At 43.3% G+C, this 17,371-nt stretch overlaps 1 protein-coding gene across 6 annotated transcripts in view; it reads right to left on the bottom strand.

The window, feature by feature from the left end:
• Positions 1-1,127: 1,127 nt before the first annotated feature.
• The window catches only part of NHS (NHS actin remodeling regulator), a 260,175-nt gene continuing 243,931 nt past the window's right edge, over positions 1,128-17,371 (bottom strand). For 4 of the 6 annotated variants that reach the window (XM_027688877.1, XM_027688882.1, XM_027688883.1 and 1 more), the window contains exons 4-9: positions 16,601-16,663; positions 14,178-14,370; positions 10,818-10,949; positions 6,605-9,559; positions 5,986-6,112; positions 1,128-5,258 (exon numbers count right to left, since the gene is read on the bottom strand). In XM_027688877.1, coding sequence (XP_027544678.1) covers positions 4,634-5,258; positions 5,986-6,112; positions 6,605-9,559; positions 10,818-10,949; positions 14,178-14,370; positions 16,601-16,663 — 4,095 coding nt within the window. In that variant the 3' untranslated portion in view covers positions 1,128-4,633. Of the gene's footprint in view, positions 5,259-5,985; positions 6,113-6,604; positions 9,560-10,817; positions 10,950-14,177; positions 14,371-15,276; positions 15,971-16,600; positions 16,664-17,371 lie in introns of those variants that run through there. The other 2 variants (XM_027688884.1, XM_027688880.1) reach the window with 2 other exon arrangements.

The following is a 17,371-nucleotide window of genomic DNA, read 5'->3' as shown; positions in this document are numbered from 1 at the left end:
TCCCAGAGCAGGTGACCCAGGGTCACTCTCTTGGGACATGACACCTTGTATATATAAAAAGCACTGGGTATATTTTATGTAGTCTAATGTTTAATCTTCTCTTCCACTGGGCATGAAAAACTACAGGTGTACAGTGGGCAGAGGAAAATCAGCTTGTGCCTGCCTTTATGGCCTAAGCTTTCCCTACAGATCTTGCTTACCTGTATTTCTGAGTTGGGAAAGGCACACAAGACAACAGGGAATTGTCCACATAACCATTAACTACTTGATCACTTGGTTAAAGTGAATGTTATGCAAACTGATTCCCACTTGGAGACATCTCTAAGGCTACTACATCATCGGGGCAATCCTCTTGCCATTGCAAAATATCATTGCAGTTAGCCCAGCAGCATTCCCCAAAGCCCTTCTTTTTTCCATGCTCTCTAGGACACCAGACTTGTGCATTTCAGCTTTTTTTTTCCATATGTGTTTTTTAAATACCAAGTACAGTGTTCCAAGGCTACTTACAAGATGCCAGCTGAAACCAAACTTTCATGATGCGAATCTTCATCTCCATTCATTTTCAAAGAGACTCAGCCTCTTTGCAGAGGCTGTTGTTTTAAACACTTGGTTTCCATGTCCTGACTTCTCAACCTCCTGGTAACCGAACCATTTTAAAATAAGGTAGTGTTAGCACTTCAAAGTTTGTGTTCATAATCTATGGCCTGCCTTTTGCCCAAGGCTTCCTATCCTTCCTGATAGGACCCAGTCACTGGATTTCCTATGCCTTGAGTCTGAAGTGTTACAATTTGTTTTCTTTTCCGGGCGAAGATAAAGCAGTGGTTTTACCACCGTTTTTCATCCCGGCTTTCTTTCTCTTAGCTTTTTCTTACCTGTAAAAGACATAGGGTAAATTCAGCAGTCTTTATATTCTGGTAAAAACATACTGGTGGGCACTTAAAGTCAACGACAGTTTGGATACAGATTTTCCCTTTTACAGTTTATGAAAAAAATTAGGTTGAAGAGAAAGCATGATTAAATGGGTTTGAAATGTGTAAAGCCCCGAGAGTGACCTTTGGAAATAGCATACTTGTAGTCCGTAGATTAGACTTCACATCTCATTACAAGAAAGTAAAGAGAAGGTGTGATTTAATTGCAGTCACGTTTATTTGCAGTTTCTATACACACTTTCTAGGTAATCAAACTTTTCCAACACATTTTTTGAGAGGGGTTCACAATGAAACTGTCACCGTTTTTACTAAAAATAAATACAAGACTTAAAGTGTTGCACAGCTCTAAAATATACAAAGGCTTGGATTTAATGTAAACTTTGAAAACATTTTACAAAAGAAACCATATTTGCAACAATTTAAAAAGTTCATATTTACAAATATTACAAAAATACAAAATGGATGCAAGTCCATAAACCATTGTCTTTTCTGCCAGCATGAACTGGTGCTAGTACCAAAATAGTTACACTGTAACCTTCTTAATTTTTTTTTTAATTCTTTAAGTCATAACCTACAGTATTTCTCTATCTGCCACCATTGCAGCAAATGCACTCAATCACTGACCTTTGGCAAAAGCAAACATATGCTTTATTTGCTACAACTATCCCATGCCCTCTATGCTGCCACAACAACAATAACAAAATGAAAAGCAAAAGGAACAAAGGAGAAAAGGGGAAAATGTTTTTTTTTCAGAACACAGCTGTATAACTTAAGAAATCATTTTCATAACATCAGTGCAAGCAACAGAACAGTAGGTTGAAATGACGGTTCAGCAGTTACCTCATGCTCGTACTGTACCCTGTCTCAAGAGGTGAGTGATGTTCTCTTTGCTCTATGGCTTGTCCTCTGTGCCTTAGTGGCATTCCTGCAATGCTACAGGGATCCCTGCTATTCGTCTTCCTCTGACTCCCACGTTTGTTATGACTCCTTTCTTCTTAGCGGATTTAGAATCTCTCTATTTGGGTTTCAGTCTGCTAAATATAAACTAGGAAATTAAGCAAAAGAAGACTATATTTTAATGGGATTGTTCTGTGTTCATTTTGTATGTGAAATATTGCCTCACCATTCTGGTAAAAAAAAAGTGTATATATATCTATTTTTGATCTCTATTAAATTATTGATTGATAAAAAAAGTGATATCATCAAAGTCAATGTAGCTGTATTCTCTTTACAGTTTTGAATGACTGTTTAACTCAGGGTTATTAAACATATTATAAAAGTGCTCCTGGTAAAATTTTAATGGAAAATGACTGAAAATGACAAACTAAGGATTTTCTGCCCAGTATCTAAACTTCCTTTACTCATATTCTCCAGAAAGCGGTTTGTTATATGCTGAACATTTCCTCTTAAAACATTCTCATTCATTCACTTCACTTGTATTCAGACTTATCTTCTTAACTAAGCTACTAATGTGATTACCCTTCTGTTTCCAAAACCTTGCTCCCATTACCTTCTGAAAAACTATTTTAGATGATTTTGCAGCCCTTCAACTGATGGACCACCCCTCATCCCAACACACATACCACATGCATAGTGACTCTATCTCACCACACGAATGCAACCAGGCTATGCTGGAGGACAGTGGGAAACCCTGAATAATACATCTTGTGGTAAGCACTAGACAAAATCAAATGTGAACCTTCTAGGGAATAATTTGAGATTTGTTAAACTGTTCTGATTTGCTTTGACTGTTTAAAATTGTAACAGTTTTAGGTAGAACCTTCCTCTTTAAAACATGCTCTGTCCGCTTTTAAAAACTCTCAGCTTTATGTATTACATGATTAAAAGAAAACTCAGTAAAAACCGAATTCACACATCCCGCTTCCCTATTATTTACTTATGCTTAAAGCCAGCTTTTAGCTGATTTCTTTAGTACCAAAGTATGCTCTTTCTGCCATCCTATTTGACCTGTCCTACTGCACACCTCATTCCTCCTCGCACTATTTTCTCTGCACTAGCCTTTCCTCTATTCCAAACCATATCCTACGGCAACCAACACAAACTGCATCAGTTTTGGATAAAGAGAGCCTTGTCCTCTGAGTAGCATGGACGGGGCTACATCAATGGAAATTGCAGTGGCCCGAAGGAGGATCAGGCCTATTGGTTTTATTCTATTTAAAAATTAAAAGTATAAAGCGACTCACAGGTTCTTGTGGTTTTAAGATGAGAATATTCAAGTAACTTCAAGTAATTCAGCTTTTATCTCCCTGCCTTCATTTGTATCAAAGCAGCTACTTTTTGATTTATCTCCTTTCCCACCCCACCCCAGTCCCCCACCCTGTTCTGTGCTTCTGGTAAACCCAGACAAGATCCTTACTGTGTGTGGCTGGCACAATGAACCGCAGCTTTCCTCTTCCCAGCTCAGCAATGAATATAAATAATGCATACACATACCTATTTCCCAGCTACTTTTTCACAGTGTCATTTTCGTAAATATTTAGGTAGCATGAATCTCATCAGCACAAAGAGAAAGCTTCACTGAAAACTCATTGCAGATATTTACTGATAAATCAAAAGCGCTTCTTGCATGCTTACAATTTATTTGTTTCCTTTACGAACCAGAAACTAATCGTGTTTAAAGATTATAGTTACCAGGTTATGACTGTGTTATGTATCCCAATAGCCTAATAGGAATATGAAAGTTCAGTACTGTTTTCTCTCACATCTATCCTCTCCGAAGCGATCCCTGCAAGAATAAAGGCCCAGGGGAGGCTGTGGGATGGGACCCTTTGGGACTTTGCATCAGACACAGCTTTGTTCTGTCAGAAACCCACTCGTCTTCCCCACCAATCCTCAAGGTAACCTTCCCAGCTGCACTTTCCAGTTAGCTTCTATGGAGCTGCCTTAGAAAGACAAATGGTTACTTTAATTCCCTCACAGTCAGCCTTTCCGTTTCCTTAGCTAAGGTGGAGAATTCCCCCTTTCCACTGCTCAATGTCATCCTTCAGGCCTGTCACACGGAAAGTGGTTATCGGTGGCCATGTGGATTTTTTATGTTTGATATGAAAATGGTATTCACAGAATACAGTTATTACATTTGAATTCTTTTGTCTTCTATAAACAAAGTTGTTACGCAGTGAATTGTTTGCCACGTCCACTTTTTGATAATTATATTTACAAATTTTTATCAAAAATATGGTATTTACATATGTTTTGTTAGTTTCTTCTAAATTTTGTTTCAGCTCATTTTAGTGTAGAAAAATACCAATTCTCAAGAGCATTTTCTTTTTTTTTTTTTCCTCCCTAGGGAAGCACTACAGTGAGGGATTTGTATCTGATGGGCAGCTTCTGGGATAAAAAAACCACCCAAAGTCACCTTTAACTCTATGGAAAGTGTATAGCCTTGAAATCTACAGTGACAATGGAAATGAGAGTGTGATAAACCAAATGAAGTCAAAAGAAAACAGAACAGACATAGCATATCTTCCTCCTTTTAGAAAATGTAATGTAATAAATAGCTACAGCTGTAGTCCTCATTTCCCCAGCGTCTTACAAACGCAAACACATCTGAGCATTGATACTGCCCTGCAATTTTTTTTCTTTTTCTTCTTTTTTTTTTTTTTTTGAATTGCTACAGCATTGGCCTCTTATGTTGACATCCTTACAGAGCCCAGGTGGTGTTGGCAGCCTGGCACCCACACAGCCTATGTTGAGCTCTGAGAAGACCGATCGTCATGGGGGCTGCCATCTGAGTTCTCCGTCTCTCCCTCCGAGATGGCCTGCATGGGTGTGTTGTACAGCCTGCAGCGCACGCTGTACCGGCTGCTGCTGGCTGCTGGAGGCGCCCGCGACCGCCCCACTCTCGACGACGCCGACATGGGAAAGTTCTTGGAGGAGAATCCTTCCGTGTTAACCCTGGGGGAGCAGGGGGAGAGCGGGGACAATGTGTCGGGGCTCGTCACAGGAGGAGACTCTTCCATGCTTTGAAGGGCATCTGCCATCAGCTCTCCGGGAGACTTGGGCAAAATAGGACTCTTCAGAATTTCCGTGGCAGACATCCTGTAGCTGGAATCAGATCTACTGCCCTTTTTAAGGAGCAGTAGTTTAAACTCCTCATTGGATGTGTTGGACTTTTTGGCATTCCTGTATATGAGCCCGGGTGACCTCTGACTGCTAATGGGAGTGCCCATGCTGCCGGCTGATGGCATGTTGCTGGTGGGCAGCGTGCTGCTGGTGAGAGGCTGGCTGCTGGTCCCAGATGAAGCTCTCAATCTGTTTCTTACAGAAAGGTCTCCAGAATCCTTTCTCCCAAGAACTTTCCTTTTTGATCTGTAAAAACACAAAGGAAAACTCTTTCATATGTTATCTTTGTAGTATAAAACTTAGGGCTGGTCTGGAGTTTTACAGATTGAGTACTCTTTCATATTAGCTAGAGTTCTCATAATCCTTCTGTCAAATACCGAAGGCTAGCAGTGACTGATGGCACTTTAAGCTGTGGTAGCTCTTGTGTAATGGATGAGACACTGAGCCACAGAGTCCCTCTCAACATCACCCAGCTCTTCCAAAACAATGCTCTGTGCAAAGACAACAATGCCTACAGAGTCTTAGGTAATAATAAGACTCAGCATAACCTATGCAATATCAGAAATCTTTAATTTCAGTTGTGATCACAAATTTCAGCTGACTACAAAATACTCTAAAATTGAAGAGATACCTTCTCATCATTCTCGCTTCAACAACTCACACACCAGAATAGAGCTGGTGAACTGGTGGACAGAAGGCAGGAACCACTGCTGGTACTTTGAAGACATGTATTTTTGTTAGATAGAATGGCCTGATGTTGTCATCTGTGAAGTATGCCATTAAGATACCAAGACTGCACTGCACACCATAATAAAGCATCTTTTAAAAGCTGCCTTTTAGAAAACTAAAATGAGTTAACTAAAGAAGGCAGTTTCAGGACAAAACTTAAGCATGGAATAACCTGTAACTATTGTTAGTGGGCAACTGTGCAGGGATGCATGTTAGCATTTCTGTTGCTGCAAGGTTAGGTCACCTGTGAATGACTGCAAACAGATCCTCGGTAGTGCGGGGTTTGTTTGGAGACACAAAGACATCCTCAGCATCAGCCTGTGACTCCTCGCTCAGTGGAGACATGATGGACTCATCGCTTGGAGAAGACTCTTAAACAAGGAAAGAAGCCATGCTATGAGTCAGACCCCACTGCACTTTGCAACAGCACTGCCAGTGCAAGGCACCAGCTCTATTCACAGCCCAGTGGCTGATACCACCATACAGACCTTACACTCTAATCTAAACATGGTGAATGTTGCATATTGGAGCCCATAAAAGGGGCACTGCCAGGCACTGAACATGGGACCTCCCATTTACTGCACAGCTGTGATACTAAGCCTCCTCTATACCCAGGGCCAATGCTCCTCCCTTTTCTCTTTTCAGCTGAAATGCAGCACAAGGGAGGAAATAAATATCAAAGAAAAAAGGTCTGAATACATTGAAAAGGTGTAAATATCTTTGGGTTGGCTGGCCAACTAACAGACTTGGAGGGCTCTGTGCTTAAACCTACAGAGATAAGCTGATGTGCAACTTTAGCCTGCTCTGACTCCACTACTAGTCACATCCAAAGTCGCATGATACAGAAAGAGTTCACAACTGACCTTTCAGTGAAGGCTCATCTGTGCTGCCCACTGTCTCGTCTGCCCTGCTGTCATCAGAGGCACTTTTGGTTGGGATACCTGATGCGATACCATTTTCCTGCTTGCAACCCACTTCACCAAGTGAATTAACTGCTGCCATCTCTGCTTCATAGCCGATATTCCCAGGCACATGGTGGCTTACATCGGGTTGGTGCTTAAACTGATAGCTGATGGTTGGTCCCTCAGCCTGAGCTGGGCTTTCACCCACAGGCCCAGCTTCCAGCCTCCCTTCGCTGCCTGTGGAGAGCTCTTGATGAGCCTGCACTTGCTGAAGGTCGCACACTGTTTCTGGTCCCTGGATGGGTTTCTTTGCTTCGTCGTCACCTGTGGGGACAGCTGAGCCCTTCTGAAACCCATCCACGGAGATAGCACACGTCTGATTCAGAGAGCTTTCTGGTAAGCATTCAGCATCCAGGTGCGTTTGGTCCTTTCCAGGTTCAATTTCAACCAGACTCACACTTGCTGAAGTTACAGCTTCTTGCTCAGAGCTATTCTGCCCGCCAAAAGAGGAGCTTTTCTCTAAAGGTGGCTTTCCAGGGCCTGCTTCTGCCGGGGAGGTGTCAATGTACAGCATTACGGCCTCATCTGTAGAGTACTGGCGCGCTACTGGTTTCTTAGCTAAGAGCGGCCTCATTTTGCCTGGAGAAACATCAGTCGCTGTCAAGGCAGTCTCCTGTATGCACAGCAGGTCTGGGGTGCTGCCTTTATGTTTCACTCCTTCAGGCTTGTTGACTGCCCGGAGGTGGACAGACTTGAGAACGGAGGGTGTGATGGCGAGGGCGGAGGGAGGGCTGGGCTGCAGGGCTTCCCCGACTGCGCTCTGCTTGCTGTGGCTGAAGGTATGCAGCTGGTGCCTGTGAGCGAAGGGCTTGCTCAAGACATTGTGAAGAGCACTTAGGTCGAGGTGAGTAGGAGGTATAATTGGAAGTTCAAGGTCTTTGCTCACCGAGGCAGTGCTGTCTTTTGAGAGTGGCTGCTGCAATGATGACTTCCTCTCTGGTACTTTTGGTTTCCTCTTGCTCCCCCCTGGAGACAAGGGTCCCGAAAAGAAAGCTGTTGGAAAAGAAGAGGTGGGCGTCTCCGACTGGCTGGAGTACCCACTGGAAGGTGAGGCTAACCCCGCCAGCTTCTCGGGAGAGGCCAGCTTAAACTCATTATCAACAGAGGGGAGGGATGGGGTAGTAGCTCGTGACCCAGACTGAGATGTCTGGGATTCAGAGCTCTCTGGTGACTTGATGCACTCTATGACTGTAGTACCCGTAGCGGTGCTTGAATTGGACAAGGACCTGTAAGGATCACTGGATTTCAAGTCGTTCAGAAGCCAGAGGTCTGCATAGTGAGGTTGTTCAGCACCTTCATCTTTAAAGGAGGGGATATCGGCGGTGTCAAACGGAGCGTCTTTTAACCCGCCATCACCCTGGTTTGCCCAGGGAAGCTCCTGCTTGGCTGGCAGGTTGGGGCCTTCCACTCGGGAAGGTGTGTTTGAAAATTCAAGGGGCAGCTTCATCTCCCTGGCAGTGTGAGAGACATGCTGTCCACCACCGATCTTTGGTTCTTTCTTGTCAGAAAGGTCGGTGCTGCCCTCTGATTTCCTCAAAGACGAGCTGCGTTTTGGTGGGGCTGGCTTTGCCTTTGGTTTCTTCAGTGAGATGCTCTGCCGTCCCTGCCTCCTGTGGCTCATGCACTCCTGCCAGGTGCAGTCAGCCAGGCTGGAAGTCATGCTCCCAGTCTGGCCACTCTCGGAGCCTGGGGCTGCATAGTTGCAAATATAGCTTTTATTACCCTTGAGACCGCAGTCAAAGTGCATGGAGGTATAGTATCCTTCAGTATCCACAGAAAAGTGTGAGCTAGTGTCTGCCTTGTCAGAGGGGGTCTTTTCGAGGAAGCTGTCATAGGTGGCCATGCTGGTGAAGCTGGGGCATCCCAGGCTGTCTGCCTTTGGACGCTCAGGACTGAAGTCCTGGCGACAGGAGGCGTCGTGGTGATGGTGCAGGTAGTTCCACTCACTGTCACTCGTGTTGCTGTTGTTGGGGTCATCCAGTAAATCTGCCACAGTGGAGGTGAAGGAGCTCGCCCTGTGGCCCCTGACCTTGTCTGCATGGTCACCAAACTGCTCTGTGAAGACACTGGAGTCCTCGTTGGCATTGGGAGCGGTGTTGAGCGACAGCTCAGAGTCACAGTGCGAAGAGCCTGTTAGCGGAGGAGAGGCAGCAGGAGGAATGGTTTCAGATGTCTGGGAGGGACATGTTGAGCTGCTCCCACTCCAGTTGCCACTGGAGGACTGGTGGTCATCTTTCTGGTCCATGTGGCTGCTGAGCAGGACTCCTGCTGTGGAGATGGAGTGAATTGGGCTCCCGAAGGTGTCTGAGTTGGACGAAATCTCACAGCTGCCTGAATCGACCATCCTCGACAGCCGCGATCTCCCCCTCTCGCTGATGCTGTGTTCGGGGCTGTGCAGGTGCTGAGGACAAGTTAAACCAATGGGCTGGCATTCCTGTGAACCCTGCTTGATCAAGACCTCCTTTCCCTTTTTCGGGATCCTCTCCTGACCAGCTAGGAAGTGCTCCGCTTCATACCCTCCACTCTTGGTAGTGGCATCCTGATGGCCCTCACTGGCCCGGGCTCCCTCGCGAGGAAGGCTCCGCGAGCGGATGCGGTTGCTTACAGCGGCAGCGAAGACGGCGTCCCCATTGTCTGCCAGCACCAAGATGTTGCCGGCAGAGTGGGAGAGGGAGGCAACAACGCTCTGCCCCCTCTGGGCACGGATCCGTCGCCGTGAGGGAGCAGCTATTAGGATTTCTTCCGTCTGGCACTCCGAGTCCCGGGTCCCCGACCTCCTGTTGCTGGAGCCAGAGAAGTCTGGGTTTGTGTGCACAATCACATTGCGCTCTCTCGCCACTGGTGACTCGTCTGAATCTAGGACACACGGAAAGCTGGGTGAGTGGGAGAAAGTTGCACATTTCCTGGCATGAGACAACCCGCGGAGCAACCTAAGAAGCATTATCTGCTGTATTCTTAATTTTTTTAATCTTGCTGAGCATTGGACCAAATTTAAGTTGGCTATAAAGGTATATAAGGCAGACCTCATGCCAGTGAGGTAGGGAAATTCTCCTAGTCCTGCAATGTGATCTCTGTTCTCCTATTTCTGCAATGTGATCTCTTGTGGAGCTGAGCTTACTGTGGTAAATATTAAGATAAATACTAGGTTTTCAGTTTTTGTCACTCTATTTCAACCAGTTAAAGACAGTTTTCAGGAGTGGCTGCTGGACAAAACACTCCATGAACTTCTAAAAATAATTCTATTTTGACTACCTGTCTGTTCAGAACTTCTATTATCTACTTCTTTACTACCAAGAATATTTGCAAGGCAACAGGATCTTTCTTTCATAGGTTCTCTAGTTCCTTATTCCCTATGACAAATACATTCCTTTTCCTTCCAATGAAGTTTCATGGCAACGGACCGAGACACCAGAGCCATCTTCAGGTGTACATGAACATTAAGAAATAACAATCCTGTTAGTTTCATTTTGGGTTAATAACAATTTTACACAGAATTCGCCCTCAACGGAGTTGCTCCTAATTTACTTGTTATAAAAAGTGAGGTAAGTAGATAGATTTCAGGCAAATATTCTTGGTAATAAAGAATAAAAAGAAGGAATCAAGGAGTGTGATAAATAAAATAAAGGTTTAGCAAAGCTCCTGTAGGGTACCAGCAGCTGTTTCTAAGTGGATATCCAAGCGCTCATCTGAGTTATCCAGCTGTTGTGACAGTTCATCACCACTTTGCTGAGCAACATCTGTCAGTTCTTTACCTTAAGCTCCCCTCACGCAAGAAAAAACTTTCACTTAATCTAGTTACTTTTTATGCACATAACTATGGGTTCATAACAGAAATAAAATGAAAAAAAAAAGAACTGATTAACATTTACACAATAAGAGCTGAACACGTACATCTATATTACTCAGTAAGGCCCCTGGTCCTTCAAGACCATATGGAGTAATATAGCTTTTCTTACTGTAGTAAATCAAAAAAACAAAACATGTCATTCCCAAACTCCAGAAGCATTTACAATTTAAAGGTTTCATTTCTTTGGAAGGCTAGCTACCAGCTCATATCCCTGCAATTTAAGTTTGTTAGAAAGCTATCTATGGAAAATTTGTATTTATACTACACCTATTTCTTGTTGCACTCTTCTGGGGATGCCAGAGATGGTTTTCCTCCTCCTCAACTTTCGTCTCCGCTGTAGTACAGATTGTGAATGAACAAGAGAGCAGCGTATACTAGCCTCTCTGTCAAAACCAACTCCTGCAACCCATAAATAGGTCTCATTAGCCTTTAGAAATAGTAAACAAATTTTCATGGCTGGAACACAGTGGAGGTATGTGAGCTTGGATTAAGCCTGTGAATAAACATAAGGGAGCCCTTATGTAGCTCTTATGTAAATTATATCACAGTATATCACAGTTTTACATCTAATTCCAGCTCCCCCTCAGCAGCCTGGTCTGCCAAAAATAACAGAAGGCATGAAAAGAAAAAGAAAAGGAAAAGAAAAGAAAATCAGGAAGGCAAATAGAGTTGAGAGCTCTTGGTAACAGGGCATCTTTCTTATAGCTATTTATCCATCTGTCATAGGGATAATGACAGTAACTTGTCTGCAAAGCATTATCTATTCAGCTATTGCCTGACTTACTTTAAGCAACTAAGCATAAGAAGACATTTTAAGGTTATAATGCCATATTGCAGTAATTGGGCGCTTCTTAGGAGACCAATATGCCAAGGGGGCTAACATTTCAAAAAGGAAGGAGACAGCTAAAATGGGGCCAAGTCACCGTGCAAGTTTAGAGAGCATTCTCTGTAACAATGACACAAGGCCAAGAGTGACACTAACGGGGAGCTGCTATTTCTTTACATCAGTAAGTGTGCTGATTTTCACATATGCTCAGCACATAGTGGGAGTCCACTCAGGGAATCAGGTCATGCAATCAAGATCCTCAGTTTAGATTTAGAAGCCCAAGTTCACGAGCACATTTGTTTACGACCAGATAAACTAATGTGCATAGAATAGGTGAGAATCCCTTATTTTCTTTATGTTTCCATGGCATTAGCACAGGAAAGTATATTTCACTTTGTTGTTTACACTGTGTTGTCAAAATAGAGTTAAAGAAGGCCAACCAGAAGACCAGTGCCCATCTGTGCTGGCTTTTTGCACAAGCATACGCTCACTCACACTCTCTAAAGTTGACATGGGACAAGTTGGAAAAAATGTGCCAGGTCCATAAAAACACTAACATAAGGATTGCTGGTACAGTGGTTTGTAATCTTAAGAAAAACAAACAAACTAAACCAAACAAAAGGAAAATAAAAATCCTGATAAGAAGCTCTATTTTAATAGCGTATAATTATAGAAAACATAATTATACACAGACATACACATACATATTACATTACGTAACAATGTAAAACATTAAAAAGTAACTTTCTTGTAAAAGTTCTTCTTGAAATCTACTACAGTGAAATAGAGGCTTCAGACAGATGTCCTGTAACCACCAATGCCCCTGGAATAAGCAGAGGAAGAACTTTCTTTAATATGGAACAAAGGTGCTATAAACTCCAACAACAATCATTTTCAAAAAAGTGAACATTTCTCAGGGTTGGGAGAAGCTTAAAAAACAAAACCAGAGAACTGAAAGCAAACTCTTTGAAACAAAAAATCAATCAGCATCATTGCTGGTTTTCCAGCAACTGTGAATTAGCCGAACATGCTCTGTGTGCCAGATGCACGGGGGTCATCTCCGAGAGGAAAGTGGAAGAGGATATATCCTCCCCGTGACGCATACAAATTATTCCCATTAGTGCTAATGAGAATGATACACATAAACATCCAGAAGATTACATACCATTCTTGATCTGTAAAACTGATCAGTGGAAATTTGGTTCCAATGTATGGCAGGTGGAGTCTAGGCAAAAATGGCTATTACTGGAAAAGTTAACATTGGTCCCAGACCTAACTCTCCTCTGACTGCATTAAGTGACATTAGCCTTCTTAGAAAACCTACACCCTTTAGAGTCCTATATTGAATCTAGAAAGAGCATCATTTTAACACCAGCTTTACCTCATGGAAATATGCCACATTATCTATGACTTTCCATGGGGATTTGCAGTAGCAGTGCCCAACCTGCAACCTTGACCAGCCGGGTCCCAACCTCCGGCCAGCAACGTCTATGCAGGCAGTTCTGCCAGCCAGCTGCCTGTCCTCCCGTGGGGCCCTGACTGGCCAGAAGCACCATCCCAGTGACAGGGACACCCACTCCTGGCTGCCATCTCCCTGGGCAAGCAGAGCTGGTGACACTGCAGTGTCAGCTCCACTGTTGGGGCAGAGGAGAACCAGGGCTGTGTTGCTGTCACCAGGAGGATTCATGCAGCTGACAGTGGAGCAGACGGGGACTGGTCACCGTGATGCTGTAAGACAGATGTGCTGCAAGTCCAAAAGCCCAGAGCCCCTTGGCTGGGGGCTGAAGTTGTACTATTGGCATACAGCCCTCCCCAGCACCATGGTGAATCCTACAGCCTGTCTTGCAGGGAGGTTGGTGCACTGCTGATAGACACGGGAAAAAACAATGGGATGTGAGGGCTGTGACCTTAGCCCAACCTCCCAGTTATTGGGAAAATAGAATTAAATACAAATATTTTCTCTGGGGAACGAAGGCTAACTGAAAGGTCCCTGCTTTTTTTCTGATTGTTTATATTGAAGTTATAACTGTGGAAGTCAGTCCACTTTATGCTCTTACGTTAATCAAAAGTTGGTACTTGGAAATATTATTGAGGAAAACTCAGATCAACTTTATGTTTACCATAGCCCTCTGGAATGAGAGAAAGAGAAAAAGAGAAAGAGAAAACATCCTGATTTTTGATTCTGGAAATAAGTCATCTATCACATTTAATAAGTTCTCCTTCAAGTAAATCTAGTCAATTGTATCCAAATGTTATAGAAATAAAAGAAAATGCCATTACTATACCTTTAGCATAGCTGCATGTAAAGAGATCTCAGAGCGATGGTTTGCATGCTACACATTCATGCCTTGCATATTTAAAGCACTGCAAATAGTAGCCTACATTCTCTAGTTTCTCTTCTCCTGCTACACATGATAATCATATGATTAATTTTGGTGGTGTTCTGCATTATTTCAGTCAGCTACATTCAAAAAGTTATTTGAGGTCTTTGTAAATACAGACTGTAGGTTATATACACAACAAAAGTACATTGTTTATGCAGAGAACGCAGGGTTATGTTACACTATATAACATGACTGAAAATATGGGCCAAATTAATCCTAGATGCGGCTTCAGCGACTCCAGCAGTCACGCATAAGGGACGAAATTAGCCCACTGTCTTCCAGAAACTAAATCCTCAAGCTAGGGTCTTTGCCCCCAGACTGCACAATCCCGTGACTTCAAATAAATTAAACAAAATAAGTACTTGACCTCCCTTGAACCATGCAATAAATACAAAAAGAAATAGAAGAGATTTGTACCAGTGACATTGATGGGGATAATGCAAGAAGAAATCACTTGGGCATCTTGTTTCATTTTCTCCTCTGGAGTTGGGAGAGGTAGTGCTTTACTCCAATTGGTTTGTTTATCCAGTGTAGAAGGGATATTATGTATTGGATTTTTCGGCCTCTGCCCTAACATGACATCTGTATCTTCGTCCTCTGGTGGATGGGACTGCAAATGAATACATTCAAAATCAGTGTCTCCCACTCAGGCACACGAGGTTAATTTTGAAACAAAGCAGACACATAGATCAGAAATCAATTACGGGGATGCAGGAAGGAATTGTTCTAGCTAAGTCACACAGCACCAGCTATTCTCCAATGGAAACTTATCATCCTGCTAACAGGAGAAAAAAAAACTCAACATACTGGAACTCAGCACATTTGCAGTGACATTTAGAGGCCATCTCCTCTGTCAGAAGGGGCACATACTGCATTCCCAGGTAGCTGTTGCAAGCATGCCCTCAGTTACCATCAGCGTTAGACACATGTGGGCCCTCATTTGCATCCGCAACCTTTTGAACTCCTGTGTCCAGTGATTACTAGCACGTACTGGCCCCAGATGACCATTAATTCAAGCATCAGAAGACCCAAAGTTTTAAAGAAGACACCCCCTTGCGCTCATACTTCAGAAAACCATTTGTACAAACTCAGACCATGAGCAGATCATGGTACACCACCCAACAGCTATGTGGTGGGAAGTGGCAGGTGTTAACAGTGCTGGAGCTGAGGGACAGCGACCAAAGAGAAGAGTAGCCACCACCAAAAGACATTCAAAGGGTTGTTTAGAAACCATGCATAGTTTTACAGCATACTACAAGAAGAACTAGATGATAAAGAGAGAAAAGTAAACTGCATAGAAGAAACATAGATGGTTTGTTTTCTTTTGAAGGAAATAACAAATTTCCCAACAGCACTCCATCTTGCAAAGCCACTATAATTTAATCTAGTAAAAGAGAAATAAATTAAGGGCATTTTCATGTGGTGCTGGATACCAGCTTGGATTTGGGTGTCTCATTGTTTGCAAAAAAAAAAGTTTCTGTTTTGTTTAGAAGAGACAGAGGGGAAAAACACTTACCTTTACTTTTTTATGCCTAATTTTCCTCCCTTTTTGCATGAATACATTTTTCTAAAAGCTGTGAAAACTGTTCAGCCAGCTCAGGACACCTGTCTGCCTCTCATTTTTAAAAATGAAGTACAATCCCTTTCAGGGTGCCTTTCTCTTCAGTCCTGAATTCCCAGCTGCTTAACTACCAGCCTTCCCCCTCATGCCCGCAGTTTACACTTCATTTGCCAGTTTTAGTTTCGGTAGCAAACACGACAAAGATAAAATTGTTGCTCTGCATCTCCTTGGCAGGGCGTTTAACAGGTGGGTGTTGGACACCACAGGATCATGCCCCGTCTGCCATTGTACTTCTGCCATTCCTCCGCCCAAGCTCCTCACAAATCCCGAGGGAATTAACCGTTTCAGGCTTGCCAAACAGCATTTACGCCCTGGCCCCAAAAGCATTAAAGATCTTAACTCAGCAGCTACTATTTAAACTGTTGGAGGGCACTTACTTACCTCGTCAGTGTCACCTCCCGCAGCACCCCCAGACCCAAGACAACGCACACTTCCTCTTCTCCCGCCCGCAGAAAACCCCCTTTTTCCCACGTAGGATTTCAGTCAAACATTGCAGCCTTCTTTCTGCCTGCAGCTTTTGTGCCGATTCCCGGCAGACGTGAATAGCTCATATAAACTTCAAGCACAAAAGACTTTGTTTCCTAGGTAACTCCCCCCCAACCCCCCCCCGCCCAAAGTTTGCATGCATGCAAAAAAACCCACCCTTGCACACACGCACAGACACGTGGACACACACACACGGACACGGACACACACACACATACACACACAGAGACTGCATTTGTTGCCGATTCCTCCCTTGGATGACAATAAGGTGCTGGACAAAGCCGACGAAGTGACCCTGGCTGCCAGAGCTCCTCCTCTCCAAACAGTGGCATCACCAAATGGCCAGAGAATAAATACCTGCTGTCGGTCTGGCATTGTCCGGACAATTTCTTACCGTTTAGGAAACAGAGCGAGGGCAGTTGCAAAACATTGCGAGAGAATTAAATGCAATCACTAATGCTATCGAGTCAATCCCAGTTCAGGCCTTTTAAAGGAGATGATAGGAGGAGGCGGCCTTATGGCCATGAGCTTCTGAAACCCATCCAAAGTGAAGAATGAAAGAGGGGAGGAAAAATGTTATTATTGTGTCTTACTGACATGAGAAAAATAGAAATGTCTCCTTTTAGCGCAGTAAAGTTAGCAAGTGAAAAGCAAGCAAGAGGAAGGGTTAGGATCTAGAAGGGAGAAGAGTGAGACAGGGCTGTTAATTGAGGATTGCTTGTTTTTCCAGTACCTTTCTACTCCAGGGGGTCATGTGGCAACACTCAATTGGGGAGGGCGAACGGGTGCTGTTAAACTATAAAGGTGAAATGTAAAAAAAAAAAAAAAATTAAAATTAAAAGCATACACAAAACATTTCTGGTAAAAGCACATCATTTTTGTCTGAATAGATTAGCATAAGAGCCAAAACAAGCAGAGATTTCCAACGTTTCCTACCAATGAGTTTATTCCCCATAGCAGAGTGGTTTGGACCCCTGTTAAGTCTGTGCTGATTTTGCTAATTCAGATTAGACAAAACTGCAGTGGAATGGGTTCAACCTCCTTGTACAGACATGCTTAAATTGTCCCAAGAATGCCTTGTATTGATTTGGTAACTCAAACTGTTTTCTGCCTGGAGCTGAAGCAGGGCAAGGTATGTATCCAATTACATTATAAAAGTAAATTATTTAATAATATAAAGGATTTTCTTGCATTTTTTTAAATTTTAAGCTATAAATATATATATCAATAATGATGCTGATGGATGATTTGTCAAATACATTGATTGCTGTGTGTTTTTGATTATATTGTTACTTCTCTGCGGTTGTGACCATCGTGTCAGGGTGACAACAGCCAATTGTCTTTTTGTCATTTTTTGTAACACTTGAAAGGACAGTGATGGCCACAAGTGCTGGGTCTTGCCGAATCCCTACACCTCCAAAATCCTCTTTTGGCAGAAACTCTGTTTGTTTGTTGCAATGTCCTGTTTTTGAAAGCAAGGAGTGAAGAAGGACTGACTTCTTTT

The sequence above is a fragment of the Neopelma chrysocephalum genome, unplaced genomic scaffold (assembly GCF_003984885.1).
Source record: "Neopelma chrysocephalum unplaced genomic scaffold, ASM398488v2 Primary Assembly neopelma1_76, whole genome shotgun sequence".
NCBI classification, from domain to species: domain Eukaryota; kingdom Metazoa; phylum Chordata; class Aves; order Passeriformes; family Pipridae; genus Neopelma; species Neopelma chrysocephalum.
The sequence above is the reverse complement of the archived record's forward strand: the minus strand, read 5'-3'. Positions and strand labels throughout refer to the sequence as shown.